The sequence below is a fragment of the Purpureocillium lilacinum genome (genome assembly GCF_023168085.1).
Source record: "Purpureocillium lilacinum CBS 284.36 DNA, scaffold_3, whole genome shotgun sequence".
Taxonomy (NCBI): domain Eukaryota; kingdom Fungi; phylum Ascomycota; class Sordariomycetes; order Hypocreales; family Ophiocordycipitaceae; genus Purpureocillium; species Purpureocillium lilacinum.
In genome coordinates, this window is record NW_027072113.1 from 453,065 (window position 1) to 468,825 (window position 15,761).

General features: G+C 55.5%; 4 protein-coding genes across 4 annotated transcripts; 2 read left to right on the forward strand and 2 right to left on the reverse strand.

Moving 5' to 3' along the window:
- Positions 1 to 4,864: 4,864 nt before the first annotated feature.
- Positions 4,865 to 6,201, forward strand: PLICBS_004003 (uncharacterized protein; the record flags this gene model as incomplete). The annotated part of the gene is made up of 6 exons (XM_018326785.2): positions 4,865 to 4,964; positions 5,022 to 5,124; positions 5,185 to 5,207; positions 5,267 to 5,631; positions 5,689 to 5,729; positions 5,796 to 6,201. 6 exons carry the CDS (start codon positions 4,865 to 4,867, stop codon positions 6,199 to 6,201), a joined length of 1,038 nt encoding a protein of 345 aa, XP_018175105.2.
- A 1,090-nt stretch (positions 6,202 to 7,291) lies between these two features.
- Positions 7,292 to 8,305, forward strand: PLICBS_004004 (uncharacterized protein; the record flags this gene model as incomplete). The annotated part of the gene is made up of 1 exon (XM_065600365.1): positions 7,292 to 8,305. The coding sequence occupies one exon, from the start codon at positions 7,292 to 7,294 to the stop codon at positions 8,303 to 8,305; it is 1,014 nt and encodes a 337-aa protein (XP_065456437.1).
- A 686-nt stretch (positions 8,306 to 8,991) lies between these two features.
- On the reverse strand, positions 8,992 to 10,365 carry PLICBS_004005 (uncharacterized protein; the record flags this gene model as incomplete). Its single annotated transcript, XM_018326784.2, has 1 exon — positions 8,992 to 10,365. The coding sequence occupies one exon, from the start codon at positions 10,363 to 10,365 to the stop codon at positions 8,992 to 8,994; it is 1,374 nt and encodes a 457-aa protein (XP_018175104.2).
- Positions 10,366 to 11,828: 1,463 nt separating this feature from the next.
- On the reverse strand, positions 11,829 to 12,869 carry PLICBS_004006 (uncharacterized protein; the record flags this gene model as incomplete). Its single annotated transcript, XM_018326783.2, has 1 exon — positions 11,829 to 12,869. The coding sequence occupies one exon, from the start codon at positions 12,867 to 12,869 to the stop codon at positions 11,829 to 11,831; it is 1,041 nt and encodes a 346-aa protein (XP_018175103.1).
- Positions 12,870 to 15,761: the final 2,892 nt, after the last annotated feature.

The following is a 15,761-nucleotide window of genomic DNA, read 5'->3' on the forward strand; positions in this document are numbered from 1 at the left end:
CACGCAGGATCCGTCAAGGAGGAGTAAGGTATGCAGTTGTTGCAAGGTGCATACGAAGTGCATGCAAGCTGAGCAGCGCCCGGGTTTTTCGAGGAGCCAGTTCACATTCGTCCTAATTCTACAAGATGTGCGACAGCATTCGATGGCTAGCTGCCAACCTTCGTGGACGTTCAGATAAGATTTCGTATGAGGCGATACGACAATAGCATCCGGAAGAATTACGCAGAGTGGTTGTTGCGCGTCTAGTGTTGGTAGATCGTCTTCCCGGCGGGAGCAAAATCCACTTGCACAACGCACTTTAGCTCGCAGCATAGAGTCACTGCAGAATGAGGGCCAAATAGTACCTTGATTTGGCTACAGGCTATGGAAGGCAGTGACTCACTTGAACTATCGATCTCCTATAAAAGGCTACCCCTATCCGCAAAGAGCTGCGGTATTCTTCCCATCTTTCCATTCCCAAACGACCAAAATCATACGCTCTTAACCTTGACTAAGCTGCAAATTTGCGCGCCAGGACCCAAGCCTAATGTCTAGTGTCAAAGCAATTCGGTAAGATGTGTCTGACGGTTCGCTTCTTCAGGGAATGTACAATCTGCCGCTCTCGGTGGTTTTGTGGAGGAATACCAGAGAGATGGTGCCAGCCGCATCGGGATGCGATGGCTGCATACGAAGCCCGGGGTGGTCGACAGCGCAGAGAATTCCAACCAGACTGCCCACGGCGTCGAGTCCAGGAGAAGACTACAGAACGCATCATCTGCCAATATTGTGGCATCCGCGAGGCACGAGCCAAACTGTAGTCGTTCATGTAGTTTCATCCGTCAAGGCGAGCGCTCGCTCTTCACAGCTTCGCAAGGAACCAGCACGTTGCCGCTTTGGATATGAGACAATGCTGATTGCAAATATCTGCATGGGTAGTAACGTAACTTCTTAGTAGTCTTGCCAATTGACTAAGAGCCATCCAAAGCCTGCTTTCAAACGGTATCTGAAGAGCCGCCCCCGCTCGCCATCATTCTGCGTATCATTGCACCCGATTGTCACTGGTGAGAAGACGTTCAATCAGATCCTCTTCCATCATTGCAGTTCTGCGGCATGTAGCACCAGCAACTCTAGGGATGGGCCCGTAGAGGGGAGCAATGTCACCCGTGCACACCTGTTTCCGGGGCTGTGGTGTACGCCAGCCTGGGTGTATTCTGTCCATTCGCCAAGTAACAAAGGGGTTGCCAATAAAACCTACGAATGTCTAATTCGGTAATTTTCCGTGATTTAAAGAACCACAATTCAGCCGAGGTCCAGCACTCAAATGATGTTTACTATGACCAAACCTTGTAGATATGCGCGTATTAAATGTGTAGTGCTGTTGGCTAAACCTGGCGAGTGTACAGTTGACCAGCCGTCATATGTCCTCGCACCCGTTAACGCACACTGGACGATGCCGTATTGCCCTTGCAGGCCATCTCCCTTGAGGACAGTCGAGCGGACCGAGCTAGACGGAAAGTCGTGGCTCGAGTCAGCATTTACAAGTTGACTTTTGTGCTCGAACAGCATGTCATCGCATAGCACAGGAGGGGCCAAGAACGATTTGTCGTCACTATTTTCGTTGGCCCTTGACACTGGCAAATTTGAAGTGCAGCGACACAAATAAGTTCATGCATTCAAGAATCGCTAGTAGTACAGGTTCCTTGTTTTCTTGGGGATATGCCGGCCACTGCCCAATCCGCTCAGCATGACGGAGCTTAGCCTGAACCAAATTCTGGCCCCCGAAGCACGCAGATAACCGTCTCCAGCCGCCAATGACAACAAGCGAAGCGTGAACTGTCAAACGTCTTCGTTACAGACATCTCTTTATCGCGAAGAATCCGATCGAAAGTCGTCTGTGATGTTCTGACTAAGTGGAAAGCTTTCAGCGCTCTCGAACAGATCATATAGCAACGGGGAACATATTGCCTGCTGTGAATACGCCCACGAGCTCCACTTAGACTGCCTTTTCTTCGAGCATGCACCGAAGGTACACGAGCCATACCGTCTCCGACATGGAGTATGCGTTCGCTACGATGTCTGACGGCCGAATTTTTTGGAATAATACGCCGGGAACGGTAGATGGTTAGGGCTCGGGGCCAATCACATAGTGGCCGTAGAGATATCTCGGGCTCGGCTCCGTCAAGAACTCTGGCGTGGGTGTCTGTAGCTGAACGCAAATGCAGTCAATCTCAACAGAGACAGTAGCAGAGCCATCCCTTCTAGGTACGAATGCACAAGTGCACGACGTGCATGGCTTGCGCCGTGGCCGAGGGACACGTGCGGCCTGCATGGCTGCTCTGCTGAACGTCATGGCCCACGGGGAGAGACTGTCCGATATTACCCAATTCCATGTGCGCCACCTGTCGTCTTGACCTTGCTCATCTGGTTCTGTGCTCTACGCACCAATATTCTGCAAAAAAGTTTCGTCTTCGCGTTCATTACACTCACTCGCCTTCTAGACACACCAGCCTATCGACTGACGCGTCTCTCGAGTGCGCAAGTCTTGGACTCCACGCCGAATAGAAGACATCTGCGGGGTTCAGCATGTCTCTTTATGTCGCAAACGTCCCGGAGGTGAGGCGTCGACATACCAAAACCGTTAGGTCTGACACGCATCGTCGCATCAGCACAAGCCTGGCTCAAGTGGTCCACAGCGACGGTGTCGCAGTTGCGCAGATTGCAACGCGCGGTCGAGTTTTCATTTTGTCAAAGCCTCCATGTCCCCTAATCGCCGATCGCGGAATGTGGGCAGCGATTGCGCCCGCAATTTCTCACGGCCACCGGGGGCTTGGGCCTGGCCGTCGCTCTCGCAATGGTCGCAACTGGCGGGCCCGTCTTGAAGACGAATTGCCGGGACTGCCCTGCACGCGCGCAACCACTTCGCTTCCCACCCTTCGCACTAACCAGGGGTTATGGAGCGGGGATGAAACGGCACGTCGAGAAGTAACCCTGTACCATGTCCATAAGACGGATGGAAGTTGCACTCGCGGCGCTCCCCCGAGACGGCAGATGCCTTCTCCCGCAATCCGTCGCAAAATATTAGCCGTACAGATGTTGCTGACCTGGCGTCAAAATCTTCCCCTGTCTGAGCATGCATCTGCCGCAACGTCCCCCGCTGTGCCTTTTCTTCAGCAATACATGGCAAATCCGATTATTGACAGGGATGCCCAGACATTTAGTGTAGCGGGGTGCCAGCCGTGAAGACGCATCTCCGGTATGGCAGTGCTGTGCTAGTCAGCGGGAGTTCGAAATAGGGGGCCCCTGCGATCCCTTGATGATGCGCCCAGGCTTGATGGCAGCCCTTGTGTCCGTCCAGCACAACTCAGGGCCATTGCGCGCACCTGCCTGGAAGCAAGGCTCCAGCTCCTTCATCCAGGGTACGCCACCCCACATGTCGAATCTTGCCGGCCCTTTTCCCGCAAAGCAGGGAACGATGCACGGCAGCATGCAAGCCAGGTATCTGGAGCCGTGCCGGTCTGGCTTTTTCAACAGCCCAGCCTCGGCTCAATCACATTCACCCAAGACGCACACAAGCATCTTGAACCTGATTGCAATATCAGTGCCGACAGCTCTGTTGCGACTTTGGAATTTGCCCGCCGACCTTGACAGGCTCCCCCCTGCAACGCCTCCTCTTAGCATGACTCTTGGATGAGTCTTCGCCTCCCTACCCCAGACGATAACCCCGCGTTATGGATCTTCATTCTGCGTTCTTGTAGGCTTCAGGGTTGGACCAAGGTGAGCGCCACAGGAGGAGTCTGCTCCGTTACCTTGCACAAGTCAGCCAAAAAGCGGCTTGCAGCACGCCGATTTGTTGCCCCTGCCAGTGGCAAGACGACCTAGACTATACACGGTCGTGGCATGAGTCGTGAGAGACTCGAGCGGCTATCGACTTCTCGTCCAGTAATGAGTTCGCATTGAGTGAATCCGGTCAATGGGGACGTGGAGCGCAGAGGCCCGGCGGGAATTCCCGCTTCCCGCTGGACCGGGAACGCGGCGGGGGTGGCGCGAACGGCACCCGGGACGTGGCGGCCGTGGAACAGAAATCAGCCTGGACAACAGCCAACCTGCGAGGAGAAAGTGTCCCGGGCGGCAACTGCGGGATCATCATGAACTGGCTGTCAACGGCGTGCCCGACGATCACTCTGACAGCTGTATCTGACGGTTGAAGCCTTTTCTTTTTCCCGCAAGGGAACTCGTGCTCCACAGCTGGGGACGGAAGGGCAAGACTTGCTAACACCAACATGGTTAGCGAAGGCGTTGGAAATTGCTCCATTCACAAGCCATTATGCGTGCCCTGGCATCCTAGCACCCAGGTTGCTGGGATCCGACATCCTGCACTCCAAAAAAACCCAAGGAATCAATGTCCCCTGATGAGCCTTGGGGGCCAGGAAAACCAGGGCTTGGGGGGCGGTTCTGAGAGCACTGCGCACGTTCGGACGATACCAAAGGTGGAACTAGCCCCGAACATGTCTGTACCGCGGCAGGCGGCCCGGGCTGGGGTTACTGGGCGTCAAGTCTTGTATCGACCCTTGACAAGGCGTATACCAGACCCAGCAGAGATCGGCGCCCTGTCTTCAACTCAACCTCGACGCCGTCCCTTTGCTGCTTGCAAAGATCTTCCACTCTGCAACGGCAGAAACGCCAAAGAATGCGACGAAGCACAGGGGAGAAACTCGCTGTCTCCTGAAACTCAAGTGCCGATGGACTCAATCTGCCGCTTTCCTCAGCGACTACATAATCCAGCGACATCCGGACCGCTCCACCCCGGTGGGCAGCTCTCCCTTCAGTCTACTCACATGGGCTCCGAATCTCCCGTGTGAAGAGCCTCGTTCCTCACCCTTCAACCATGGCCGGCTTTCTGATCCCGGAGTGGTACAAGGTCTCTGCGCCATCCGTCGATGACCTCTTGATTGCGAGCATCATTTGGGGGTTCTCCTTGGCGGCTGGTATGTTCAGTTGCGTTAAGTGTGTCCGACAAACCAGGAAGTCATGGAAACGGTCAGGTCGAGTTAATCCATATATCGTCATGATATGGGCGGAGTGGACTGTCTGCACCGCAATTGGCGTCATCTCGTGGCTGTTTCTCAAGGGCATTCTGCTGGCAAGGTACGGGTACCATGTAGTTGTTGTTTCATCCGTGCATCGCTAACCACGACGCCAATGTAGCTTCTGGGTATTCTTCTCTTTGCGTAGGACAACCTCGCTCCCTCACTATCTATTCTTGACTTCGCTAATCAACTTGACCAAGTATGCCTGTGGGTTATTCAGATCCAATGCATCTGCGGGATCATCATCAACCGAATTGCACTCTTGATGATCGATAGACGACGTGCCACAAAGATCAAATGGATAGTGGCCGTTATCCTAGGCTTGGTCAACATCAGTGTCTTTTGCATCTGGATCCCCGCTCGCCTCCAGATATCCGAAACCTACATCCATGTCAACGAGATTTGGGATCGGATCGAGAAGGGCATCTTCCTCATCGTCGACGCTGCCCTCAACTTCTACTTCATTTACCTAGTCCGGACTAGGTTGATTGCAAACGGCTTGCAGAAGTACACGCCGCTTTTCAGGTTCAACATCTTCATGGTGGCAGTCTCAATGGGGCTTGACGTAAGTGCAAGACGAAGTCGCGAACTGGCCAACAATTGTTAACGATTATCAATTCAGGTAATTCTGATTGGCAGCATGTCAATCGGAAACGGTACCATGTACGCTTAGCCTTGGCTCAACCAAGCTCTTCTGCTGCAGGCACATGCTGACCACCAATACTCCAGTTACATTCAGTTCCACCCCCTCGTCTACATTCTGAAGCTTCACATCGAGATGAACATCGCCGAACTCATCGTCAAGGTCGTTCAAGCCAGCTCCGACAATAAATACTACGCAGACGGAACAGAGCTACAGCATTCCAAACGAGCCAGAGGTTTCTTCCAAGACGAGGGCTCTGGAGTTCGAACCGGCGCCAATGGGCAGCCCCTCGACCCCTTTTCTGGTTATCGCAACAATGTCGAAGCATCTTCGGACGGCTGCAAGAAGCAAACCACCGCAACGGGAATCACAAAGATAGTTCAAACCAAGGTCACCTCTAGACGGCGCGATGAATATGGGGATGAAGATAATGGGTCGGAATCGTCCACGCGCAACTTGAAAGAGTACGTTCCGCCACGGTCGATGACTTGATCGGCCGGGCCAGGCACCACTGCGCAGGCGCTCCCTTCCTGGCGTTTCTGGTCTGTTTAGGCGCCGTCATGCATGTACACAGTTCGACTTAGCGAAAAGCATGCGTGCCATATCACAATCGGGAAACACCCACCCTGCGAAATCTTGGAGACAGATCGGCGTTCCTTTGCCCTCGATTTGCTTTAGAATGACCGGCGAGTCATGTCAAAAGCAGCTGCGGCACTGGACAAGGTGATTGTACGTTCCATCAGGGCTGTCGCGCCGTTCGCCGGAATCCTGTGTCAATGTCAGACTTCAGGCGCCGCGCAGATTGCGCTGCGGCGTCGGTCGCGCCCCTGTCGGTCCGGCAGGTAGCAACCATGGTCCGGATCTAAGTGCCGACTCCAGCTTGCTAGTTTGCGTCATTGAGCATGAACCCTTCGCCCACCGGCATTCGGCTTTGACATTGGCGTTGTTCGGGATAAGCATGTGGAATCACGCATCTGAATGCTACAGTCCCAACAGTCAGCATCCCACTTACTACGTCATTGTCTCTGGGGACCGCAAGCTGATCTGCGAAGTAAGCCCAAAGCCTCAGCCCCAGATTGAGACAAGTCAGGGCAGGGCTGCGCCGTCGCCTGTACCTGAGCCGCGGTGCTTGAACCTAACCTCACCTGTCACGCACCTAAGTATCTGGAACGGCAGAGTGCATTGTAGGACACAGTTCGTCGCGTTTTTCACTCTCGCCAGTATTTTAAATTGAGCAAAAGTGGTTTCATCTGGCAGTCAGGTCGTTCATCATTCTGTTCCGTGGGGGAACAACATTAAACTTAGTCGATACCAACGTTCGCTAGCAACGTTCCCGTCAATTTAACAACGACGCTTCGCTGAACCTGATGCGTGGAACTGAAATGTTCCGGTGCTACCGTTGACGCGTGCTACTTCAGTGCCGCTTCCCGTGCCGTAAGACCCGACCGTGGATGGACATAGCCCGCCTCTCTTTGGGACATCTATAAAAGCGAACGTCCCACATGACAGACTGACTTGGACTCGACAGCTACCAGCACCGACAGTCACGAGCAGCCTCATATACTCTGCAAGCGCAACGGCAATGTTCTGGCAATCATCTTTGTCACTTGGGCTCGCGCTCATCGCCGCGAACCCGTTCTGCGGCGCCACGCCTACAGCAAGCCATCCGCCTTCACTCCCAACCCTCGCACCTGTCCGCCATGCAAACACCTCCGTCCTCTCGATAGAGTACTACGACTCTGCGCCACACAACTCCAAGGCCCCCGTCGCAATTCTCGTTCACGGCTTCCCCTACTCAATTGATACCTACATCGATGTCGTCCCCAAGCTCGTCGATCAGGGCTACCGCGTCATAGTCCCGTCGCTGCGAGGCTACGGTACAACGACCTTCCTGTCGCCAACTACCCCGCGCAGCGCCGAGCAGGCCGCTCTGGGCAAGGACATTATCGACCTGATGGATGCCTTAAACATCAAGAAGGCCATCTTTGCTGGCTATGACTGGGGGACCGTCGTCGTCAACGTTGCGGCCGCGCTGTGGCCGGACCGATGCTCTGGCATGGTCGCAGCCAACTCGTACCTCATCCAGAATCGAGAGACAGCATGGGCCATTGCGCCTCCCGATGCGCTCGCGCTGAGATGGTACTTTTACGTCTTCCTCACGCCGCAGGGCTACAGCTCGCTGGCCAGCGACACCAAGGGATGGGCAAACACGATCTGGAACAAGAACAGTATCGGCTGGAACTTCACCCAAGCGCAACTCGACGCCGCATCTCTCGCATTCTTGAACCCCGACTACGTCGCCATCGCGACCAACTTTTACCAAAACCGCCTGCTGTACGCACCCGGCGACCCGCAGTACGCGGATCTGGCCAACCAGCTGGACAAGCAGCCTCTCATCACGGTCCCCTCCGTCACCCTCGACCCGATCCAGGCCGTGGTGTTTCCGCCAACAAACGGCAGTGCTACCGCGAAGTTCTTCAGCGGCCCGAGGGTTCACCACGAAATTCCCGATTGCGGCGAGAACATCCCGCTGCAACGGCCGCAGGTCTTTGCGGACGCCGTTTTGGAGGTTGCCAAGCTTGCGAGCCACAAGTGAAGCTGACGGCAGGGCACCGCCGAACAGGATGGGCAAACGACGTTAAGAGAGGGTGGGAAGAGTGGTAATTATAGAAGCAGCTCGGTATTCATAGACATGGTTCCCTCACGATAGATAGGCTCTTGAATAGGCTCTCTTCAATGATGCCGTAATTGCATACGAAGACTTCTCGGTTTGCTCGCATACTTGCCGTCGGTGCCCACTGTCTTCTGGCGTTGAGCAGGATGGATATTGTGCAAGTCCTTCCCCCGCCCTCCTTTGCGTCTGCGCCTTGTTTCGACTGGGCTTGGTCGCGTGCCTGCTACGACCATAATACCACGGCCCACAAGTTGCTTTTGGCGAGCCCGCTGCACTAGTCAACATCAAGAATACGCCGACATTGGATGTGGGCAAGGTGGTGGAGTACAAGGTCGCAATCGCGCATGCGAAAAGCAAGAAGTGCATCTATAATTCTTGGCTATTTGCTCGTTCACCGCTAGGTGTTTATATCGTACATTGCAGTCCGCTCGGGCCTGAATAAGATGTGTATGTTGCTCTGGCCCCCTGCGCCGATTTCGCGCTCTTCTGATGCGCTGGGCCCTCAACGTGAGCAAGTGATAAAAGGGTATATAGAACATGGAAGAAAGTCCTCCTATACGAGAGTGGGTTTGTCGCTAAACAGACACTCCTGGAATCGTAGCATACGTCTACCAGTCTTTCTCGACCCTCCACTGGTCGTCCACCTTTAATCTTGTTCCCGTGAGCAAGTCACAGTCCCGGTGGCCCCATTTCCGCCGAAAGACCTCTCGGCCTGCCTCCGTCAAAACATCCACGGCCTCGGCGACGCCCCTTGCCGGATAGTAGAAGGGCTCTCCCAAGCCGCCCTGTTGCCCGAGCTGCCAGGTGTTGCGCCCGCGCGAGCCGTGCTTGTAGTGGAACATGCTATTCGCAGTCTCGCGCAGACTGATCCAGTAGTCGGTTTCGTTGGTCGGCACGACGTTGCCGGTGCGGTCGCTCTCAGCCACCTCACGTTTGCTCTTGCTGTCATCCTTCTTGTCTTCGGGCGGTGGGGGGTTGGGGTCGGTAAAGGTCGGCTTGACGGTCGGATCGCGGTAGAAGGCGCCAAAGTCGTCGAGCACGGAGCTCACGTCGGTGATGATGCCGGCGCGGGCATCGCGTTGCGTCCAACCCCCCATCAACAAGCGCGAATGCATGTCGCAGTCGTTCATGTAGTATGGGATAAAGGTGTCCCAGCCACCAACAGCCTCGTACGCAGCGCGGTTCACCAGCGTGAGGTGGTCGTACGCGAAGAATCGATCCGCCCATCGGTCCTTGTCGTCGCCATATCGCGTCGCGTTTAGCTCCGCCAGGCAAAGCTCGTACACGGTCTTGTAGTCTTTTTCTCCAGCCCGCGGTGTCACGCCCTCGAGTCCGTCCTCGTATGACAGCGCCAGTACGTCCATGTGGCTCCAAAAATACCATGGCCAATTGTTCTCCCTCGCGAGATAGGTAAAGTAATTTTGGAGCTGGGCAAAGTTCATCAGGACTGGGGCTCGGACGATGTTAACGCCGAGGAGCTGGAGCTGTGTATGGTTGAGGAAGAAAGGATTCTGCTGCGTGAGCATGCCTTCGGCGTTTGCATGTTGGACTCCGGTATTTTCGACGACGTGAATGGATGAGGGGGGCCATCCGGCAGTGACATAGGAGACAACCGCCTGAAGCAGGACCGGCCATGTGCGGGTAAAACCTATGAACAGAGGCGGCTGGTAGTCGAGGCCGTAGTGTGTGTGCAGGTCTGGTTTCGGTGTATTCCACGGAGGAATTGATGGGGCCGCCGTCGCCGTTGCGAGCGCGGGAAATGGGTCCTTGACGGCCGGAGGAGTCCATGTCGGGGACGGAATGTATTTCAGCTCAGGAAGTTGTGGCTTTTCGCTGTCGGGTTGTTCTTTAGGTGCCGCATTGTCGACGCGACTGGTGCGGAAGTGGTAGCCATCCCTGAGTGTGAAGATGAGAGTAACTGCCATGAGGAAGGCGGCAACGAGGAGGGCGCGGGCGCCGCGAACGGAAAGTATGGCAGACATGGCCGAGATGTCTGCCCTGGCGAGCCCGTCTGCGCTTCACCCGGAGCAGCTGCTGTTTCTCGCGGAGGCGTAGATCTTAGGTGTCAGAATGTCTGAGCCTCCGGTCGGCGGCTCTGGTGAGGCACCAGACCGCGCCCTGTACTCGGCCGGGCTGGGCTGCTCAAGGGGCAGTATGTCGAGTTCTGGCAGCAAGTAACGCAGCGGATATTTGAACTTCAGAGAAAGTGTACCAGTACGGATGAGATCATCCGGTGGCAGCACTCTTGACTGCTGGCGGCATTGAGTGGATGAAAGTTACTCGAGCCCGCGATGGATCCGTGTAAGGAGAGCAGGTGAACAGAGACGGGCAACCGCCTTGGGAGACGAAACAGCCCTGGGGGAGGCAGAAGCATGAAAACTCGTATCTGGCACATTGGCACACGTGGAAGGATTTTGCGACCCAAGAAGTGCATCCCCCGGAGCATTGAATCCGTCGCCCTTGGCGGTCTCGTCGATGCACGTCGATGGCACTATCTCGCTTGGAGGACCGGTTTTACACTCCACACCCTCTGCCAGGAAGCGTCGACGCCCCACGAACAGCGCCGCGCTATGCCGGGCGCAGCCAACCCGCTTCACTCAAAGCGGCGAGGACGAGACCCGTCCGCCAGCCCAGCACGTACCGAGGCGGCAACGGAGAGCAAAAAACCTGGAAAGAAGAACGTCATTTTGACCAAGCGGTGGACCCAACAGCAGCGTTTCTGTGGATGTGTTGTCTCGCCCTAGAAGGCTGCGCCCGATGTGTGATGCCGCCTTGGCACAGAAGCCGAGCAGCCGTTGGTGGGTGCGCGTCAATTAGTGTCCATGGTGCTTTGCTGACCGTTGCCGAAGACCGCGGCCAATGGCGTCCGAGTATGGAAACAATTGTGCTTCTTTGGGATGCGAAAGACGGTTACGAGGTGCGCCCGACCGGGGTTTGCGGCTCGCAACGCGGGAGATCGATGTCAGGGGCTACAATGCCTCTGCTGCGGATGGCGCTCGGTCAAGTGCCGTCTGAAGTGCGTGGCCCTACGAAGTGCATATTGATCAGTGTTTGCGATGATTACATTCCCATGACGGCGGGTGCTGTGGAGAACGTCCATTCAATGCCGATACCTGAGAACCATTAATTAATATAGCTTCATCTGGACCTGGCTGTAATGCCACAAGCCCACGTGGGAATTACTCCTCCATGTGGTTCGAGAGGACAGATACGAGAGTGGCATGAAATCATCTTTGGTCTCTTCTTTTATGGTCCTCTACCTTGTTTATGACGCCGGCCGTGGGCGCCTGAGCGCACATGGCGGGAACAGCGCTGCGATGCAAGACATGAATCAGTTCCCCCAGGCTCACCCCGCACAAACTCTCGTCAATCGCTCTCATGACCTGGCAATCAACAGCGGACGATCCTGCCAAGTACTGCAGTCCAGGTCCCCGTAACCATTTCGCTAATTCTTGTGGTGCAGGAACCGCTCAGCGCCCCAGTAGTCGTCGTTGAAGCGCACAGGGGTGAGGCGGGTCGGCGTCCCCGCAGCATACGCCTCCAGCATGTTGCCGTCGCCCGCAAACATGGCGACATGGTAGATGGACGTCGCATCGGTGAGATTCGACGCATAGAAGATGAGGTCGCCCGCCTGAAGGTCCTCACGCTCGACGGGCTTTCCGTGGCCGGTAAAGTATGCTTGGGGGCCCGCGTCGCGGCCGATGGTGATGCCGTGGGAGTCGTAGATGGTGTGGGTGAAGCCGGAGCAGTCAAAGGCGTACCCGGAGGTGCCACCCCACAGATAGGGGCGCCCGAGGAAGATCTTTCCGGTCTCCACGAGGTCCTCTCCCGTGGGGTAGGGGATGTCCGAAGCCTTCTTGTAGACCTTGGCGTCGTTACTCGACAGATATGCCGATCCACCGGGCACGGCGACCCGAATGGCCTTGCCGGTCCGGCCGACCTCCGGCAGACGGGTGTCGAACGAGACGTCCATGATCTTGTGCTTCAAGGAGGCGTCGCGGTACAGACCGACGGTCGGGCCCTTCTTTACCAGCGCAAAGGGCCGGGTCTCTTGCAGATGCCCATACTTGCCAGCATCCGTCGTCACCTGGCTGCAGGGCACCCAACCCGGGTACCCGAGGTCATTGCTTGGTGAGGGTTGGCCGGTAACGGCGAGTTGGCACCAGGTGTCATTTCTTCCGGTAATGTACACTTTCGTGCCGTACAGAGCTTGCGTCTGAGTCCGTGAGCTGCTCGTCAAGTCTCTGAACTCGTCGACGGTCATCGAGTCCAGCCACTTCTGAATGTCGACAGGGCTCTCAAGCGCGGGCTGGTCCACGGGACGAGGCTTGCTTGGGTTGGTCCACAGAGTCGACACCGAGACGTTGACGAAAGCGACCTGGTTTGAGGACCTCTCATCGATGACACGCGCTAAGACAGTTGCCCCTTGGAAGCCGGGAGCGGCGACGGCGGCGGTCAGAGCCGCAACAAGTGAGTGTGAGCGCATGATCACGACTGTATTTCTCTTGGCTTGACCACTAAAGCTGTATTGATTGCATGACTGCCACTTTTGGATATTATATACACCGTCGTCGCGATGGTGGCGATATACGGCGAGAGGGGTCAGTCGGGAAACCCGACAGGCCCCTGGTCAGCGATAACGACTCTGGGGTTGGGGAGCGGAAAACCCGATGGATATCAGCCAAAATAATGCGGCCTAAGAAAGCCACACACACTCTCGCCCAGCGTAGTGGTTCACCGAAACTTGACCTGCGTCGTTACGTCTTCGAGAAGCTCGATGTAACAATGGCGTGGAGGTTTCTTATCACAAGATAGCTTCCGCACAGTCACTTCCCAATCGCCGACAGCCGGGCACATATCGCACCCATGTTTCGGGACAGAGGAGTTCTACAACGCCTGGAGCTAATTACGGGTGCTCATGGAGGATCTTTCGTCGTGTGTTGCTGAAAGACCAGCCCCATCGTTTGCACGCGGTGAATGGCAGGGCATGGAGGTGATGCGAGCGTGCAGCACACTCCGCATTTCTCCGCATTAGCTTCCTCCGGATTCCGGGGTAAGCACAACGTGTCATCGGACACTCGGGAGCGAGTAGCAAACGCTACACTGCACACGGCAATTTTATGCCGACACTAACATGCATGTGCAGTGCAGCTCAAGGAGATCGAGGAGGCCTCGTCGCCAGGACTAGACTTAGGACCACCAAAGCAGCTACAAATATATGCGCCAGTGGCAGTCACGGTCCGTGGCAGATAGTAGGCCCATATAGAGGCATCTCGCGTCGATAGTCTACTGGTACACGTCGGCCAGCCATATTGCCGAACTACGGACTACGTCAGGATTCAGAACGCTGCCACTGTGGTGAATATTATGCACGCCATAATGGGCCATACAGGAATTAAGCATCCAAGCGCCAAGTGCATAAACCTAAGATACTCATCCAGGCACTTCAGACCGGACGTCGTCAGTAAGTGATCATGTCGTTGGATCGAAGAACCGATGGACGGCCAGAGAACGATGGTGACACAAAGTCCAAGCGGCACAGGCTAAATTTAAAATCTCTGACTTTAACACTCGCGGCGTTGTCTACCAAACTTGCTTGGCCCTCAATCAGCTGCACAAGGTTGGCATCTGCCAAAGACCGAGTCGTGTGGGTAATCCTTTTCGTCTCGCTCATAGGACACGGCTCGGCACTGGCCACATACGGATCATTGCAGCACAGACTTTCGCCTTTTGAACATGGTCATCAGGGTTGTGTCGTGGGATCAACTTGACAAAGAAAGGATGCGATGCCTTGTAAAAATAAAGCCCTGGCTTTTCGAGACTTCGAATAGCTGGGAAGACCCGGACTGCATTCCCAACGATCAGCTCGAGTCGGCAAATCTATCTCGCCCCCTTCCAGATTAGGTTCTGAAGAAACGCGTGTCGCCCCCATTGGCGAGTCCCTCTCGAGACCAGATCCTCCGAAGCAGCTCGCATTGCCGAACCACTGCAAAGCACTTGAGGCGCACGTTGGAGAACCCACAGTCGATGAAGCTAGCGATGTATGAGCATTCGCCGCACTCTGTTTGCTCCGCATTCAAACACCTCTCTTTGAGACTCGGTGTCACCGGAGCCATCTTCTTCGCTACATGGTAGAGTGCTTCGACACGATTTCTGGTCCTGATTTTGGCCCAATTGCCGGCGAAAGATGAACACTTTAACGAGCGACGAAAGCGACTATCACAATGGAGACTATGACGACGAAGAAGACGACGAAGAAGACAAAGATGACGATGAAGAAGACAAAGACAAAGACGACGAAGACAAAAACAAAGATTACGAAGATCAAGACGAAGATAAAGACTACGAAGACAACAAAGACGATGACATGTTTGGCTCACAAGGCGGAATAAAAGCTCCTAGCGATCTCGACAGCCGACTGCAGCGTTGTCTAGGTGATACCAAGTCCTTCGTAAGTGACAGAGACGATGCGCGAAAAAAAAAAAAGATCCTTGCCCTGGCCTGGTTCGCGCAGTGCTCAAACCTCTGCCTGCGCAATGGCACAGGGTTGCTGAAATGCTGAGGCACCCTTGGTTCAGATGGCTTGTGCGGAAATGAACGAGCTTCACGGGACGGGAAACTCCATGTCGAGATGAAGAGCTCGTTTCGGGACGGAGAACCGCATAGGCGAAAGTATATTGACTGGATGCCCAGGCTTGATGCCGCGAATCTCCCTTGGAAAGCATCAACTGAAGCTAGTTTGGACCATGTGCGCTGGGGCGTCGGGGTATAAGGAATCAGAAATGAGGAGTTGCTCTGAGAGCAGCACAAGGCAGAGGAAACAACTTGTCATGGTGCATAGTCTTGATGTATTCAGCAGTCTCCCTCCTCCATAGCAGTTCGTTCGGGCATTACGCCTTTGGTGCCAGACGTGACATGTACCTCCATTCTCTCAGCAGCTGCATCCGCAGCTACTACAATTGTCGCCCAAACCGCAAGCCTGGTCCGTACTGCACGCGCTGTCGCTGCTGCAGGTAATCCACGCCCCATATCCCCCATTGTACGCCGTCCAGCACCACTCCCCGCTCGCACCGCACGACTTGAAGCAGTACCCGCCGTCGCAGCCGCTCGACTTGCCGTACCAGCACGCCCGCTCGAACAACAGCCGAGCGCCGGCCGCGTCGTTATCGTGGTTCTGTGCTGCCGCGCGACGGCGTGCCGCGCTGGCTTTGCCGACCGGGTGGTCGGCGCAGTGGCGGATGTTGTTTGGGTCGACGTCGAGCGGCAGCTTGGACGCGTTTACCGTCATGACGCCGAGTTTGCCGCACGCCTGTTCGGCAGAGTGACTGGCCGGGGAGGCGGTGGCTAGGCCTAGGGGGACAAGCGAAAGGAGGATAGT